At 38.0% G+C, this 18,797-nt stretch overlaps 1 protein-coding gene and 1 long non-coding RNA gene across 4 annotated transcripts; both read left to right on the top strand.

Annotated features, from left to right (window-relative positions):
* Positions 1-73: 73 nt before the first annotated feature.
* Positions 74-18,147, top strand: Pkc98e (Protein kinase C). Of its 3 annotated transcripts, XM_071709600.1 has the most exons (10): positions 74-1,461; positions 4,101-4,158; positions 4,221-4,431; positions 5,250-5,281; positions 5,963-6,033; positions 6,320-6,491; positions 6,572-7,285; positions 7,371-7,966; positions 8,048-8,196; positions 10,670-18,147. In XM_071709600.1, the coding sequence occupies exons 1-10, from the start codon at positions 1,114-1,116 to the stop codon at positions 10,674-10,676; spliced, it is 2,358 nt and encodes a 785-aa protein (XP_071565701.1). In that variant the 5' UTR covers positions 74-1,113; the 3' UTR covers positions 10,677-18,147. The 3 variants fall into 3 exon arrangements, with proteins under 3 accessions (XP_071565701.1, XP_071565700.1, XP_071565703.1); XM_071709599.1 differs by lacking the exon at positions 10,670-18,147 and having other exon boundaries at positions 8,048-8,851; XM_071709602.1 differs by lacking the exon at positions 10,670-18,147 and having other exon boundaries at positions 74-878; positions 8,048-8,227.
* LOC139774373 (uncharacterized) lies at positions 1,468-3,373 on the top strand. Its single transcript, XR_011718561.1, has 2 exons — positions 1,468-1,744; positions 1,821-3,373. It is a non-coding gene; the product is annotated as an uncharacterized lncRNA (long non-coding RNA).
* Positions 18,148-18,797: the final 650 nt, after the last annotated feature.

Below are 18,797 nucleotides of genomic sequence, written 5' to 3'. Positions count from 1 at the left end.
GGCCACGAGCCACCGTTGAGCGCCACCGTAAACCGAACGAGCTCCTCCGTGAACGGAGCACGGGGAACGGGGAGTCTAGGCGCCCGGAGCCGTCCGTGGTAGGCCTGGAATGCGGTCGATGTTCGTTAGTGTGGAACGTAAATGAGCAATCGAGCGGTCCTCGATTCCGTTCGGGTCGGTGCGAGGCAGCCTAGGACAGGCCGAGTGTCGCGCGTTTCACGGCCCATGGATACGTCGTCCACGTCGTCCCGCGTTCGCCGTTGAAAAAGCGGGGGTGACGGCCCCCCGCGCGCGCGCGCGATTCGCCGATTTACGTGTCGCCGATTTCTCAAACGGGAACAGGGGTAGACGAGAGTGTAAAAAGAGGGAAAGAGGGGCACACGCGTGGGGGGGAAGACGAGAGGAAAGCCCCGATGGGTGTCAGGGGGACAAGAAGGAAACGAGGGCAGGCCCTGTACTCGTGTACTCCCGCGGTACTCGTCGTCCTCGTCGCGCCGTCGTCATCGTCGTCGTCGTCGCACCGTCGTCGTCCCGTCGTGCTGCCGCGATCAGCAACGGAAGCGGCGAACAGGCCGCGCTGCTGGTCCCTGTTATGCACGCAAGGCAAGCGCCCAGCGGAGTGTTCATAATTGCACCGCGTTCGTTAGTGGCCGTACTGCCCGTGGCGGAGGAGGAGGAAAGGGAAAGGGCGACGACGAGGAGGAGGTGGCGGTGGCATAGGCGTAGAAGAACACTTGACACAGCGGCAGTGGCAGTGGCAGCGGCGGCGGTGGCGGCGGCGACGGTGGTGGCGGTGGCGGCGGCGACGGCGGCGGGAGAGAGGTAGAAAGAGATGAAAAAGCGAGACAGAGGGATGGATTGAGACGCGGCGCGAAGAGGTAGGGTAACAAGCGTGGGCGCGATTTTCTATATAAGCGCGTTCACCACGAGAGGTGGTACCTGTCCGTCCGCGACGGTCGAGCAGAGGACAGGACAGAGCGCGCCGGATTTTCCCCCGCGCCGCGCCGCGCCGCGCGCGCGCCACTCGTCTGTCCGCGCGGGTGTCACTCGTCTCTCCGGTCTCCGTCGTCGTCGTCGTCGTCGACGACGGGGGCACTCCGGCACGTCGTGAGGATGTTCACCATGTTCTCCGGCAAGATGAAGATCGAGATCTGCGAGGCGAGGAAGCTCAGGGCGACCGACAAGCAGCGGAAGTTCTGGAAGGAGAAGGAGGAGCCCACGCTCGATCCGTACGTGCAGCTGGACGTCGACGAGCTTCACCTGGCGCGCACGACCACCAAGCTGAAGACCTCGGACCCGGTGTGGAACGAGTCGTTCATCCACGAGGTGCAGCAGGCGGTCTTCCTCGGTCTCACCATCTTCCACGACGCGGTCCTGCCGCCGGATTACTTCATTGCCAATTGCAACATACCGTTCACGGAACTTGTGAAAAATCTATACGAGGGGATCAACGATTTCTGGGTGAGTTCGGCGCTCCCGCGATCCGCGATCTTCCGCTGGGCTTTAAATCCCGCGCGCGCGCGAGCGCGAGCGCGTGTGTACATCCCCGCGCGTGCTAGTCGTGCTACACGCGTGTGTTGTGTGCTAGCAGGTTGTATTAATACGTACACCTGAGCTGGTTCTCGTCTCCTTCTTCGTTTGCATTGTTGTAGGCAGAGTGTCTATGTGATCCGAATGTGATCTGGATGAAAACAGGATCGCAATGCTATCGCCGGTGCGGCCAAATAAACAAACGACATTTAAAGTGACGTAAATCAAATATATATAGGGTTTGGTACGACTTGAATTAATTCTTTTTTCTTCTTTCGTCTGCATTGTAGGCAGGATATATAATCTGGCCGAAAACAGGATTGTGTAATATCATCATTACATTGCTGGTGTAACTGTACGAACGACACCTAAGTTGATAGAAATCATATATATACAGGGAACGAAAAGGATATCTGCGAATTCTTTTGGAGCTAATTTTGCATAAAGAAGAAATATATTGCTACGTGTAATTATTTTATATACTGGTATAAATGAAAACGATGCATTTTTCGCAATATCTTCTTACTTCGTATAAAATTATTCCAACCAAGATGGAGTGTATAAATGCTATTTTCATGTTTGCATAGGGAAAATATTAAGTCAGTTTTCAACAGAAACCTTCAATTTCGTTCTGTACATGCGTCTCGCATGTTTTATTTCTCTGTACTTATTTTAATGACGTTGCTACATCATATCTCTTTGATATAAGAAGAACGGTTTATTGAAAAATACAATGTTTTTAATGTAGTCTGATGTAGTCTCTATTTATAAACTGAGATTTTAATGAAGTGATTTAATGAATTCTTTCTCTGAGATTTAAAAAATATCGTTATTTTTCTTAAATGGAGTTGTACGATTTTTTTCTTGTATAATTCGATACTCCTGCAATCATTCTGCTTTACAGTACTCAAATAAAGTTAACAGAAAGTTAATAGTTTAGGGGATATCTTATTCCGACACATTTCTTGACATTAAACGTGAAATGTGTATCTCAAAGTATTCATTTTTAGATTACTTTTCTTAAATACTTTTATACATAGAATAATGAGATGAATTGTGTCAAGAGAACTCATAGTCGCTTTTAAAAATGAAATATGTAACAGCATATTGCAAATTATGCGCTCTTTTTCAAAAACAACTACATGTTTTCTTAACGTCAATACGTCAAATCGTACGAGGTCCCAGAATAATCGTTTGAAAAGCGTATTATGATGTTCCTGGAGCAGGTTTATTCTCTTGCAAAAAAAATCGAGGTAATGCATTTTTTAGTTATACAATTGTTCGGTAAACGAGATTCTCAACCAAAGAGGTATGTCGAGATGTAAATTTTCTCTTATATAAATACGTGTTTTATATCAATCTACATCTCAATCTTTCATCTCATTATCATTTCGTGAAAATATTGAGACAATAGCATCGGAAAATCAGAATGTTTGCAAGATATTTAAAATTTATGTATATAATTATATTTTAACTATTAACTTATTGATATTATCTTTATATATTTATATCAGAATGTTGATATATGCAGTATCGATTTGTAAGAGAATTTATATTTCGACGTTTCTCTTGTTGATCGAACCTCGTTTGCTCAAAAATTGAACAATTAAGAAACGGTGTATTATCTAAATTTCTGCAACGAGAAGAAAGTTGTTCCATTTTGATTCAGAATATCATAAGCATTTTGGGGACACACATAATTGAGAATATTTGTATAACAATCATTTAATATAAATAATATAATCAATAATATAATAATATCAACAATCTAATATCAAATATAATATATCTAATATTAAAATATATAATGTGATTTAATTAATAAATGAATAATTTTAAAACATTGAAGAAGCATTATGGTTTATTATTAGAAAATCAAGGCAACTATAGGATATTTTCTTATAATGGACATCCAACGTTTCTCGACAAAATAAATAAAGTGTGAAAGAGCTTTTTATCACAGGAAACTGCATAATATTTTATTGATAAAAATTTGATTTTCACAATAGACTTATTATACAAGCAGCTAATTTATCGACAACAGCGATCTTTGATGCAGATTTCTATAATTAAAAATTAGTAATTTAAAAATTTTTTTCTCGTTATAAAGTATGAATAAAAGCACTCAAGTTTTATTCACATATGATTTATTATTAGAATTAATAAAATTATACAGTTTTATCTATAACATTAAAATGTAGCTTTCTTTCTCATTCCATATAAGAACAAAGTTTTAATTCTAAAAAGGGAATTTTATTAATTAGACCTGAAAGTGTATAAATTCTTTAAAAAGGTGTAGATAAAATTGATTTGAAGAAAAATTACTTGTTTTAAATTTATTGTTAATACAAACTCTAATTTTTGACTTTTTATAATTATATTCCACGATCTTTTTCTGGAAAAAAAAATTTGTTGTATTTGTACACCAGAATTTGTAGAAAAATGTGTATTTTTGTTATACACAATAATGTTCAATTAAAGCTGAGAGATCTAGTCACTAGTGTATAGACCGCGCGTATGAAAATGTAGTGTGCAGTTTTAAGACTAATTGACGATAAAAACTGTTGCAGGTTGAACTAGAACCTGCGGGAAGGTTACGACTGAAAGTAGCCATGTGGAATGCGCCAAGTAAGAAAAATCTCAATATTTGATAAGCATACATGATTCAACAACATGATTTAATATTTTAGTTCGGCAACCAAGTTTCTATGGAGAATATAGCGGCGGGGAACATAGCCGTGCTAAAGGCAAGAAGGACCGGCATGAGTTTAAGGAGAAAAAACAGCCCTTGAACCGTCGGAGAGCGATGCGACGAAGGATTCACCAAATCAATGGACACAAATTCATGGCTACCTTTCTGAGACAACCGACGTTTTGTTCGCACTGTCGTGACTTTATTTGGTACGTATGCCAGTGCAAAAACATCGCTTCTCATCGCTTAAGATCCTACGTACAAATACTACTTGACGCTATCTTTGATAGCCGAGTGCGTGCTATCTCGAGATTACTTGGAAAACGGGAGCATGCCTGAACTGATGTATATTTCACCCGCGATTACATTTACAAATACGTCTGTCAAAATTTAGTTAATAATGCACATCGAATTATCGATTGAAAATTTGCAAAATGCAGGATTTGCATGCATTGGGTATTTGGTTGGTACTTTCCTCGTTATCTACATTAGTAATGCCAAGAGGAGATATTTATTGGCTATAGTGTGTAATTAACAATGGTTTGCGTTGAAGACTGAATTATTACATATGGTTATTTTAACTCGGAAGCTCGGGTGCAGAGTTAGAAAAAGCAGGCTTGGTATTGCTATACAACCAGGGTATATTCCAAACGCTATTTGAGATAAATTTTCCCTGTTTTAAACGGGTTGCATGCTTGGATTTTACAAGAGCACGTGCTTTATATAAACTGCTGAATCCATTTCAAGATATTTAGGTGTTGGAGCATTTGCACAACATACTGTTCCAATTGGCAATATTTTTGAATAAACACAATATCCAATTTGTAAAATATAGGAGGTTAAATATCGACTAGGATCTATGAAGTGATTTGATCAATCTTTCTCATCGCGCGCAAGTCCTTAATCATCTAAAAATCAAGGAGTCTAACATAGATGATGACTAAGCATGATTGAAGAAGGCAAACGTATGTGTCTTAGGAGAGATTATGAGGATACGATGTGACGTGTTTTGTCTGTTATATTTCAGGGGCTTTGGCAAGCAGGGCTATCAGTGTCAAGGTGAGAAGACACATACACCGTTATTAACAGATTATAGTTATGTATCCGCTTGCCGCACCCTTACGTATGAATGTGTGTGCAGTTACGAGTGTGTACGTGCGATTAGTTTTAGCGACGAGAAAAAAAAATCACAATTAAGACTCTTAATCAATCGATTTAACAGCTTACTTTTTTGACGCTTTGTTAACTACCATAGCGCCTTACAAATTTGTATCGCATCAGTTCATGCACTTTCTGTTCCACCGCAACCAGTACACATGACCGCCTTGGGATTAATCTGCTTCACGATAAAATATTTCAGTACTTATGGCTGTATTAGTCATATAAGGATCTTAGTTCTTAATACGATGGTTAGGTCTCCTGATTTCATTTCATTTGCTTCGATACAATTTAGATCTGTGGCCAAGTGGTCGGTTTATTGCATGTTGCCCTTCGATAAAAATTCCAAACACGCCATCTTAGTGCTTGGTAATATTTTTGGTATCAAAACTCCTGCCGATTTCGTGTCGAAGATAATATTAAGTGAATCACAATTTTATTTCTGCTTATGGTATGGTACTGTAAATAATTTCCGGATGCGTCTTATCACGCATGCAGCTAGCTTTGGACGTGCTGTACTTGGCGTTACGTCTTGGAAATGAGCATTTTTATAAGGGGATACTTTACGTATTGCTGTTTCAGTATGCACTTGCGTAGTCCACAAGAGATGTCACATGTTGGTGATAACCAAATGTCCAGGAATGAAAGATGAGGTATGTTTATCACTTATTTCTACAATGACGTGACATAATAGAAATATTATGAGCTATTTACATATTGATATTATTCAGATTATTGAATTTTTGAACATGTTACGCATTTTCTAATCTCCAATTAACTATCTAGGAATAATTTTTAATTGGTAAATTATACATATACATATATATATATATATATATTTGTTTGTTTATATCACCAATTTTAATTTTATTCTACTAGGTCTCATTGTTTTGTTGTTCTTGTCCTCTAAGTTTGTGGTTTTTCAAATGATTCACTTAGGGTGCAACCGCAGTTGCTGGAATACCAGCGAACCAACCAGGCACAGAAATAGCGCGCTTCAATATAGACGTTCCCCATCGCTTTGCTCTTCATAATTATAAAAGATTTACATTTTGTGACCACTGCGGATCCTTACTATACGGTTTGTTCAAGCAGGGCTTACAATGCGAAGGTAACGCAACCATTTATATTTCTAACGAAAATTCTCATTAAGTAAACTTATTAAATTGCATTGTATTTCTTTTCATGCAGCTTGTAACATGAATGTTCATAAACGATGTCAAAAGAATGTTCCAAATAGTTGTGGTATCAATACCAAGGCTATGAGCGAAATTCTGAAGACGATAAATTTCTCTGCAAACAAGCAATCAAGAGCTCCGAAAATTAGAGTATCTTCACGTCCGCAAACACCTACAATTGCAGAAAAGGAAGAAGATCAAGATGACAAAAACTTTAAAAAAGATAAAAAGGGAATGAAAAAGGGACAGAAAAAAGGACAGAAAGAAAAAACGATAAAAGAACATAAAGATGAGTCGAGAAAACAGTCAAAAAGACACTCAGATGATCAGTCAGATGAACTGACGGACGAACTGGCAGAAGAACAATCAGACGAAATGGGTATGGACGGTTCACAGACGAGTCATAGGGACACTTATGCCAAAGATGATGGAACTAACAGCAGCGATGTAAGAAAATTTGGTTTAGATGACTTTAATTTTATTAAGGTCCTCGGTAAAGGTAGTTTCGGTAAAGTAATGTTAGTCGAACGAAAAGCTAATCCCGATGAGATTTACGCCGTGAAAATCTTGAAGAAAAGTGTCATTATTCAAGACGACGACGTGGACTGCACGATGACGGAAAAGAGGATTTTAACCCTCGCAGCTAGACATCCTTTCCTGACAGCCATTCACAGTTGTTTCCAAACGTTTGACCGACTCTTCTTCGTTATGGAATATGTGAAAGGAGGTACAAATCGCCATTTTAGAATATATAATGAAAGGTATTCTCTATTTATCTGAATGTCTTATTATCATCTCTTGATTTGTTCTAGGTGATCTGATGTTCCATATCCAGAAGGCTCGAAAGTTCGACGAATCGAGGGCACGTTTCTATGCAGCGGAAGTGATACTCGCGCTTCAGTTCCTGCATAGAAATCACATTATATACCGTGATCTGAAACTGGACAACATACTGCTGGATGCAGAAGGACATTGTAAACTGGCGGATTTCGGAATGTGTAAGGAGAATATAATCGACGGTGAAACGACAACATCGACATTCTGTGGCACGCCGGACTATATAGCTCCCGAAATACTCCAAGAATTACCGTATGGTGCTAGTGTTGATTGGTGGGCTCTCGGTGTTTTGTTATACGAAATGGTGGCTGGACAACCACCCTTCGAGGCCGAGAACGAGGACGATCTGTTCGAATCGATATTACGGGATGACTTAGTGTTTCCAGGGTGGGTTTCTCCGGAAGCGGAGTCTGTTTTAAAAGCCTTTATGACCAAGAATCCTGCCAAGCGATTAGGTTGTGTTGCAGCCGACGGTGGCGAAAGTGCCATAAGGGTCCACCCATTTTTCAAATATCTAGATTGGGAAGCTCTCGAAGCGCGTAAAATAAAACCTCCAATCAGACCTAAAATTGTGAGTTTCGCGATTTGTTATTTTGATTAATGGATAATAAATGACCGATTGTGTAACGCAGTTGTTCCTGGCAATTTTCAGAAAAATGAAAAAGATGCCTTGAACTTTGATACGGAATTCACGAAGGAGGATCCTGTGTTAACGCCGGAGAGTGCAGACAAAATGAGCGACATCAATCAAGAAGAGTTTCGTGGTTTCTCCATAGTAAATAAGGACTTCAATCCATTCAGGTATACTACGCAATAAGAGGTGATGAGTTTCGATTTAAAACAATTCGGTTTTATTGTAATATCATCCTTCTCGTTTAACTGCTTTGTTCAACGTTTGTTATCCTTGTTGAACATGAAACAGGCGTTTTGAAACTGCTCAAGATCTTTAGCAATTACGTTACGGAAGTGATTCTATTTACCGCAAAAGAAAGTTTTTTGGCCAATCGAGACATATTGGTGGTAATCCAAAGTAGGTACTACGAATTCGAAATTAGTAAGAAAAACTCAATTTAGAGATCAAATATGATACGATGTATCAGGCGACCGTTATTTCTGAACTTTTTTTCTTGATCGATAATGATCGCTTGAGTAGAATTTAATAATCTCCAATCAAGGTATATGAAGACATATAATTTTTATCTCCTCTCTCTCTCTCTTTCTCTCTCTCCTCTTTATATAACGTTTGTGTCTATATAGTTTTATTACATACATGCCATTGGATGTTATATATAATAGACGATATATATAAATGAACAATGAATACATGCAAAAGACAAGGCGTTAGCAATATTGCTGCTATAAAAGCCAAAATGAAATAAGATATTGAAACATTGATTTACGAAAATTGTACGACGAGCTGTGGAATGAAATACGACAATGCTTATTTCGAATCAAAGTATATAGATATATAGATACATAGATATATAATTTATATCATATCTGTCTATATATCTATATAATAATAATAGCTATATTGCATACATGCAATTAGATATTATATATAATAGACGATAATAATATAAATTAACAATGAGTACATGTAAAAAGCAAGGCGCAAGCAATAGTGCTGCTGTGAAGCCTAATCATAATAAGAGATTGAAACAATGATTTATATTTATGATAAATCGTAGGATGAGCTGTATGTGATGAAATATGATACGCCTGTTTCCAATCAAAGTATATGAGGCTAATCTATATCATGTCTATCTATATATTTATAAAATAATAATGCTAATAATAGTAAACTGTATTATATACATAAATTGGATATTATATATAATAGAAGATAATATATAAATGAAAGACGAATATATGTATAAAGCGGAGCAGCAATAATACTGCTGCTATAAACCCTAAACCAAATGAAATAAGTGATTAAAATAATTATTTACAAAAAAAAACATAGGATGAGTGCGATGACACCATAATATGCCTGGTTCCAATCAAAATATGTAAAGATATGTAATCTATATCATGTCTGTCTATATGTATATCCATATAATAGTAATTGTAATGATAATAATAATAACTGGATACGTACAATATATTGGATATTATATATAATATTTATGTATTATATGTAATAGACGATAATATATTATAAATGAAGTATGAATACATGTGAAGGGCTAGGCACCAGCAATATTACTGCTACGAAGCCTAACCAAAATGAAACAAGAGATAGAACCAAACATAGAAATAGAAACATGGAAAATTATAGGATAAATTGTGTGCGATAAAATATGATATACTGAAGAGAGAGAAGAGTAAATACACTGCAATATTTTAACTCTGCCACCTGCCATTTATAAGAGAAAGCGGCACGAAATTCTACGAATCGGTGCAGAAGAGAATAGATTCTGATTAGATTCATTGCAATAAAACTGCACACGTCTCTTTCCAATTATTTTTAATAATTCCTTTTAATGATTACGTTTTACTTATTTCCATAGTCAATATATGTATATATATTTGTATATATCTAATGTATTTTAACAAGGCATGGAACAAGCGAGAAGGATGATTATAATTTAAATTTAATTTAATCTACTTTAAAATAGGAAAGCTCGCAGCGGTCACATTATAAATAATTTGCATTTGTAATTCTCACGGCTATTACCAGACGTATACAATCTTGCTCGCGAGGCTGATATCTTTATAAAAACAAGTGCATCTCAGCGATTTCGATGCTTAGGCTTTGGACTTGCTGTTTTTGCTCGATCTAGGACCTCGTCTAAGACTTTCCGGTGCTTCGTTCTGAAACAAATTGTAACGCATTGCGACAACTCGTTTCAAAACAATGTATTGTAAGGTCCATAGACTTTGAATCTGTTTAAGGACACTTACTTAAAGACGTGTTTGGGCTGGAGCAGGTGAATAAAAAGAGAAGCGAGGGACATAATATCCAAATATATCCAAACTTCAATGTCGCAGACAATAGATTAGAGAAACGTAATGAGTGTTAAACAAAATTTTTTTTAGTACTTAATTACAATAATTACGAAACGAGAGCAAAAAACCGATAGCAATATTGAGATCAGGCATTATATCGAACGCTTTTTGACGCGTACCCTTTCTCTCGACGACAAACGAAAAAAAAACCGACCGGGGACGCAGCGAGCCCCCGGTGTCTTGTCGTCATCGGTGACGGCAAGTGCGACTTTACATCATGATATCGTCATTATATAAACGTACATTTTTATGTCCTTCGCAGATCTTAGGCCTGCAAAATAAGAGAACGCAAGCAGGACTGTAAGGAGCACTTACCCTTGTTTCCCGGACACCCGGATCCTCACGCTACCGACGATACGCGCCTTTCGAGCTTGTACGAGAATGGGATTTCTTTGCGTCTTCGAAGTAGGAAGGTGATGTGAGGGAAGGGAGCCCGTGACACATTCGTTGATCGTGCGTCTCGCTGTCGTTGCTAGAGCGATCGAGCGTTGACCAGCAAATTGTAACGTTCTGAGCGCCCAGGGGTATTAACTTCCGATGGAGACTGTGTCGATATACTTTTCTTCTCCGTGTACTTCCATGTGTATATTTCCCTACATCCGTAGCGTTCCTACGAATCAGATACACGGGAAGACACCGTGTATATTGATTCGCGCTACGGTGTCCTCGTCACCGACGGTCGTAATCCGATTACGGCCGCTAATTGCACGTCTCCTTATATTTATCGGCATTTTTTTTTCCTGTCCCCTGTGACTCATCTATTTTCTTCGGCCCGGCGATAGAGAACTAACTCGATGTAAAAGTACCTGACGAAGACATAAGACGATCGATAGCTCGCATCTCTTCGTATTCTTGACATCGTCGAACATAATTTTTGAGTCTATATTCGCTAAAAAAAAAAAAAAAGCTATTTATGAAGTTTCGTCGACGTACGTGCATCCTTCTTCGGCCCGTCGACGCGATAGAAAATCTATCTCGATGTAAAAAGTACCTGATGAAGGCGCAAGACGACCGTTAGCTCGCGTCTCTTCGTATTCTCAGTGTCATCAAACATGATTACTATGCTCATATTTTTTCACTTAAGTCTATGAAGCTTCATCGACATGTGCGCATTCTTCTTCGGCCCGAATAGAGGACTGTCTCGTTGTAAAAAGTACCTGACGAAGGCGCAAGACGACCGTTCGTTCACGTCTCTTCGTATTCGTAACACCTCTAGACGTGATTAACGAACTCATATTCTTTTAGCATGTCCACGAAGCTTCGTCGGCGTACGTGTATTTATTATGAATCTAGTCAGAACGGAGATTTACGGGACGGATCTGGTCTGAGGATTCGTGTTACGGCGGTTGAGTCTATAAGTCTAGAGAGAAGAGAGCGAGAGAAACGGGTTAGTCCTATGGCCTAACGCTTTAAGAAGAAGAAGAAACAAAAATAAAGCATTAAAGACGGTCTCGCGCGTTATTTCCTGTTAGATTTATATCGAGTGTTATCGGATGTCTATTTCGGCGTATCGGTCCTCTCGTTTTCCGTAACGATACATACATATGTATGTACCTATATGTACATACATATTTATTATCGCGATCATATACGCTCGTGTCGCGTTACCTCGACGATCGCCGAACGGATCTACGAAAGAACACAACAATTGCCGTCCTTAGCACATCGATTCGACAAAATCGACTCCGACGTAACGTCAAAATTCCTTTCGGATCTCAGTACATCTTGTGATAAGCTCTCTCTCGAGAATACCCGAAACCGAATTGTTGTCCGTTCGAGCGACGCCAGTGATTCTGAAAGCCAAGTGAGGTGGTATTCTAACTTCTCGTCTTCGACGGTCATCGAGGACCGCGAGAACGGGTGCGTTAGTTTATTTGCCTGCTTCCTTCTGTTAAGTTGATTGCTCGCGACGGCATCGCACTCTTCCATTAATTTTCTTTCTCGCGAGTGTAAGATACGGAGTGTTTTAGTTTAGAAAGTATTTCCAAAGTCGCGTGAGTTTTTATTCAGAGATTTTTATCGAAATGTTACTTGTACGATTAAATCGACGTCCCTCCAATTCCATATTTATAACTTTCCTGTTATGATAGGTCAGATTACTTACCGATTTGTACTCCTTTTGTATAGAGCCGGCTTCGTTTAATTAACGGTTGCGTTACACGTCGTGTCGTTGTCCAACCGTTGATTAAACGTCAAATTCGTCGTTAAGATTTTTACATTAAGACGGAATTTATCGTCTAGGTGATGCTTAATTTTTTTGTAGTTTCTTTTTTTTTTACAATTAACGCAATTTGTACTTGTGAGGGAGAACTATCGTCGTCGGCGGAAGCACGCTATTTGGCTTGACCGACAGGATAATCTCGACGATAGTGCTCTGCAAACTCGATTTCCCGATCTGCGAGTATTCGCCGTGAGATTTTTGTAATAACTAGTCACTCGTTTAATGCACAAAGAAAATGACCTGCTGTTATGCAGGTCGTCGCTATGCAGTGTGTAGATTTGATGCCATTGCAATGCAATGGATTTGATTTTAATGTCAGTTGATATAATATTGTTGTATGTATATATAAATGTATGATTGTATCATATATATACATATATAACAATGTTAATTCATTCTCGTTCAGCATTTTTCTTGCATTACATCATCACATCACAATATTACATATATATGTATATTGTTGTACGTAATATTGTTTTATGTAATATTGTTGTATGTGATATTGTTGTACGTATATCCAAATAGCGCATTAACAAAGGAATATAAATCGTAATGCAAGAAACATACTAAACGAGAAAGAATTGACATTTGTTGCAATATAGAGATTAGGTGAAGCCCTGAAAATACAAATAGACCAAGTCCAGTTTCGAAAAGACTTAAGTCAGATATTCGGCGAGCCACTTTGACATCTTGGACTCTGTTTTTCATAATTAAGATAGACCGTGTATATTTTCTGTGATCACTTTTGTTACTTCATTAGTCACGCGCGTTTCTTTTTTCATTATATAACACAATGACTTCAAACTCGAAATTGGCATCGTATAACTTGGTCTACTTACATTTCCAGCACTTCAAGTGAATAGGATCTCGTATATCGTCTTATGCCTGTGTGTGATGCACGGTGTCAGATAAAATTAATCTAAAGAGGAAAAAAAACATTTCGAGAGAATTTGTAAATAATCAGCGTTAATAATCAGCATAAGCTTCGCTTTGGTAAACGTCAAGCGATCACTCTTGTCGCCGTTGGTGCCGTGTACTTTGTAATAACAGAAGTTGTTCAAAAGACTCGCCGATTTGCACACGGGGATGAGAGTGATCGTTTACGAGTGTGACTGGCAAACGGCGTTCGAAAGTTTCGAGACGCGCGGGACTGCGACTTTGCCTGTGAACAAAAATGAATGGACGCCTCTCTGTGGCATTTATTTTACCCATTCTTTAGATTTGTTACTTGATGTAAAGGAAATTGAATTATTATGTTGTCATACGCATACACACGCACACGCATACACGATATCGTCGAACGTTTGTAAACCGAAAATGTAAATCACGATGTAAATGCCAATTTTCTTTCTTCTCGCAACTTCATACTTTTCATATTCTTTGTAAAAAAAAAGAGAGAGATTGGATTTTGCTATATTTATTGTATATTGTATTTTGTTATATTTATTGTTTCCAAAAATTTCTTTTGTCTTAATTTTTATATAACTATAATTATAACAATTTTACAATTATTTTATTTGACTATATATAATGGCTTCTCAATATATCATGTGGAATTTTTCTTCAATTCTTTTCAATTCAAGAAATTAATCTTTTTTGGCACTTACATAATTTTGCGTTTTCGATCTACAATTAAAACTAGATTTATTGTAGTTAAAAAAAAGATCTGACTATTTTTATGTCTATGTATTACTCAACATAGCTTAAGCACATGAATGTACCTTGCGATAATTGACTTTCTTGATATATTCTATGAGCAAATTTCCTCTGATAACAGACGGAAGGACAAGGTGAAAAGAAAGAGGAGGAATGGAGTGAGAGAAACAAAGGAAATAACCGTCCGTAATAATCGAAAATATAGAGACGTGATCGGCTGAATTCGAGAGAAATACTGAAAGAAATGATACGTATAAAAATATAATGATTGTTGTTAACTATATAAACCACGTTTACTATCATGTTTTTCTTTTCTGTCAGTATCTCACTCAATTCAACCGGCTCACACTTCCACGTACCATCGCTAAACTTTATCGTTAACTTTATATAGCGAAATGTAAGATATATGTTACGTTGTTTGTCGTTACACCGTTAAACGGCTTTACACATTGTGAAAATTCTTGCGTAAGATATAGATATCGCGAATCGCTTCGTTTTAGGATTACGTAACGCCCTGCCCCGCCCCCTCTATCACTCCAAACTTATCTCCGAGTAGATATATGGATATATAAATCGCGTCGTGTGAATCGTTATTAAATTCATTGTCTTTCATAGACTTAATCGGCACTATTTGCGCCAAATTCCGTCGAAAAAGAAACGCGATACACATCGGGCGACCGTATATGGAACGTAAACGTTTATTTTTTTATACTTTATTCGACACTCAGATATAAAACCATCGGGCGTGTTTTAACACGATGGTTATATAACTAAGAATCTAGTAAAGCATGATAATGAAGCACCATCGCCGCAACGCCAAATAACACGATCTCGCGCAAGAATTTAACGTACGCTCGTTAGCGCACACCGAGCATATTATTTCGCACGGATACTCGCGTGATCTAGTTTGCGTAATTTTAAATAGAGTTTGTTAGTTTTGTACACAGCGTTGTTATATTTGGGAGTGCATCGCTCGATAGTGCAGGGCCTCTAAATCGACGAATCGTGCGTACAGACAGAGAGAGAGAGAGGAGAGAGAGAGAGAATCAAAAAGAAGCAAAGTAGGGCGAATTTATCTATCTGCCTCTTCGCGCGAATTGTGGAATCGTCGGAGGGCTTTTCAGGGCGAGGAGATCTTTGCGTTTGTCTGTATATTCGTATATTCCCGACGTTTACTGCGTTTCAAATTGTGCTGATTCTGCTTGACGCGAATTACTTAAGCCTATCTCGTCGCAATAGACACTGGTACGTGGATCTATGTGCGCGCGTGTGCGAGTGTGCGTGTTAGAGATGATGATGCGATGTACGAGGAGCGGTTCCCTTCCACGACTTCTCTTTGCAATTGTGATAGAGAAAGAGTGCGCGCGTGCAAAATCGGCCGTCCGTTCTCGGAGAGACCCTGTTAAAAGAGACCCCTTTTTATTAAATCTCTAAATTATTTTCGAACGAGTTGAAAAGGGAAATTTGCTTTGCAAAAAACACGTCACGTGCGTGCGTATGTCCGTGGGCGTGTGTGTGTGTGATAATTTCGATGATTTCTTTTCGCGACGGGGGAAGAAGAAGAAGAAGTCACCACTCGCAGTCGTGTCCTATTTAACGCAAAGTCCGTTGCCAAAAAACAAAAAGGCCCGTTCTGCACCTGCGCCATTTAGATAGATGTTATTAGCGAGCGTTACGAACGAGCAATTATTTATTTCTTGTATTTATATATCTCGTCAATCTGTAGAAAATATTAACGTTAGTTTATGAACTTTCATTAATCTGGTGCTGAAAGGCCGATGCATTTCCTCCGATGCGAATCAAACGCGAGCATTCCTATCGACGAGGTTCCCGCGTGACGCCGTAACGCTTTCGCTACGGTCTCACCGGGAATTTTAGCAACATTCTTGTATAGCATACTTTCACAAACACAGATACAAATCGGAGAGATGCGGCCACCCACACGTACACACCTCACACATATATATATATATATATATATATATATATATATATATACACACACATACAAGACACACGTACACGAGGATAAGTTGCATATTCGATTTACGTAACGTCGCGGACCGGCGATCGAAGGATCAACGGGCCCGCGTGTCGTAAAATTATTTTTGTAATATGTTTTATTATTTCGCGAATATCTCAGTGAAGTGGCTGTAAAGTAGTTTACGGCGCGGTTTCGTGGCAAACGGCCGTTTTCTCGCTTCAAGAGGAAGAGCAAAAAAAAATTAGGAAAGGGAGAAACCTGAGATACATGAGGACTGAGTCGCGTGTATTTGATGCTTTTGATGTTTTCCGATATAGAGAGAAAGAGAGAGAGGCATAATGAGGCTAATGTTAGAGAGAGACCCGGTGCACGAGATATACCTGTTTTTTCCTGTAACATACGCGTTTTTCCTGCTCCATTCATCGTCCCGTAGACGCGAAACTCCAAAATCTGTCGAAAATGATGAATTGCTTGCTTCTAGCGTACGCCGTCCTTCTCTCTACGTAAAGAATCTCAGCAATTTAATTGCAAGTGCCAAAAAAAAAAAAAAAAAAAAACGAGAAACAAAAAGGGGGAAAAAGGGAACGCCGGCGAGCACGAAACGTGTCGTCGCATGCGCGATACGCACGCATATACACACACTTCTGTACAAATTCTATTAGAGACCAGAAATTGTTAATTGAACTTAGCAGAGATGCGAGGGTAATAAAATTATATATTAACATATCAATATAATTAATATAGTATATAGTGTATGTCCGCGCGCCTGCGCGTGTGTGTGTGTGTGTGTGTGTGTATGTGTGTGTGTATTGTGTGTATGTGTACACATATACGTGTGTGTGTGTCTGTGTATATGTGTATATTATATATATAATATATATCTCAGATATATTAATATATTGTATATATTAATTATATAATATATATATATATTTATTGTATATATAAATATATTCATACACAGACATACGCTATGTATTTTATATAATTGAGATATAAGAATTATGCCATGATCGATTACCGCGCCCCACGTAGAAAATCCATTTTATTCCGTGATTCAATATAAAACGAGCATACGCATTCAACAAATAAAGACAAGGTATGTGAAAATTGAAAGATTAATGAACAAGGGCGGGGGGGGGAGGGGGAATCTCAATGAACGATACAAACGGGAAGGAGCATGTTTCAAAATGTTGAGATTTTGCATACTGCATTTGTTTGTCACCGTTTTTCGGCTCTTAATACTTAAGGAAGAGACGTTACGGAACTATCCACCTCTTAATGGTTGTCGACATCCAAGGTAGATGATTATTTGTTCGTCATTAATCGATCATCATCATTGTTACTATTCATTACACCGCCGACTAGTGTTATCGTTATTGTCATTTTTATTATCACAATTTTATTATTGTGGCGATTATTTAATGTAAAAGGAAAAAAGAATGTACGCGGGTGCACAAAAATGATTGCCTCTGTCTTTGCTGTCTCGATTTGGTTTCCTCGGTGCCGTGGTCACGAAGCTGGTCACAAAGTAGGATTAGATGAAAACAAAGATGCATATATATTCACATAATATATATATATATGTATATATATATATATTATAATAAAGAGAAATATATGAAATATATACTGGCATCCGAGTTAAACTGTCGCTCGTGTCGCACAAATAATTACACGGGCAATTGCCTGGAAGAATATTTGTCTGATTGTTATTTGTCTGATTGTTATTTGTCTGATTGTTGTCTAAAGTGTCTCAAATATAAAGCAAAGGCAAGAATAACCGTGTCCTCGTTCAATTCTCTGTATCGCCTACGCGATATCCTCCATTAATTTCATGTATTAATTTGCGAATAAATTAATTTGCATGAAGAGATAATTTGCGTTTGGAGCAATTTCTATGACTAAACACCTTCCCGGTATATTCTTGCACTTATAGAAAAAAAAAATGTGAGACCATAGGAAAATAGACCTTGTTGAACATTCAGTTTTTTCATTTGCTGTTATTTTTCTAAATGTGAGACCATAGGAAAATAGACCTTGTTGAACATTCAGTTTTTTCATTTGCTGTTATTTTTCTATCTTCAATTAAACAAGAACTACAGCCCGTTCAAATTATGTGATTCACACAGGGTGTACTTCTTGTTCAATATAAATTAATTCTTGTTCAATATAAATTAATATAATATAATATATTAATATGTAGTATATTATATTATAAATTAATTTATATAGAGGAAAGTCCCCTATTATGAGATAGGTTTCTAATATGAGATAACAGGGTTTCTCTTAAACTATATATTAGGTCCTATCTGGGCCTATTAGTTTAAAAGAAACCCTGTTATCTCATATTAGGAACCTATCTCATAATAGGAGACTTTCCTCTATACATATAATACGTATATATATTTTCTATATAATTAAGTATTATAAAAAATAGGAAATATATATACTTTTCTATTATATATATAATATATATTTATTTATTTAGTTGTTATATTTATTAGTCGACATAATAGAATAATAATA

Source organism: Temnothorax nylanderi, unplaced genomic scaffold (assembly GCF_030848795.1).
Source record: "Temnothorax nylanderi isolate EJ_2023f unplaced genomic scaffold, tnyl_v1.0 TNYL_tig0080_pilon, whole genome shotgun sequence".
In the NCBI taxonomy this organism is placed as follows: Eukaryota; Metazoa; Arthropoda; class Insecta; order Hymenoptera; family Formicidae; genus Temnothorax; species Temnothorax nylanderi.
This window is presented reverse-complemented; position numbering and strand designations above follow the sequence as displayed.

Excerpts from the sequence above, each read along its gene's own strand:
- Pkc98e (XM_071709599.1), top strand. The coding sequence starts at position 1,114 with ATGTTCACCATGTTCTCCGGCAAGATGAAGATCGAGATCTGCGAGGCG. Across the intron at positions 1,462-4,100 it reads AGGGGATCAACGATTTCTGG|GTTGAACTAGAACCTGCGGG; the intron begins GTGAGTTCGGCG and ends AAACTGTTGCAG. Across the intron at positions 7,286-7,370 it reads TATGGAATATGTGAAAGGAG|GTGATCTGATGTTCCATATC; the intron begins GTACAAATCGCC and ends GATTTGTTCTAG.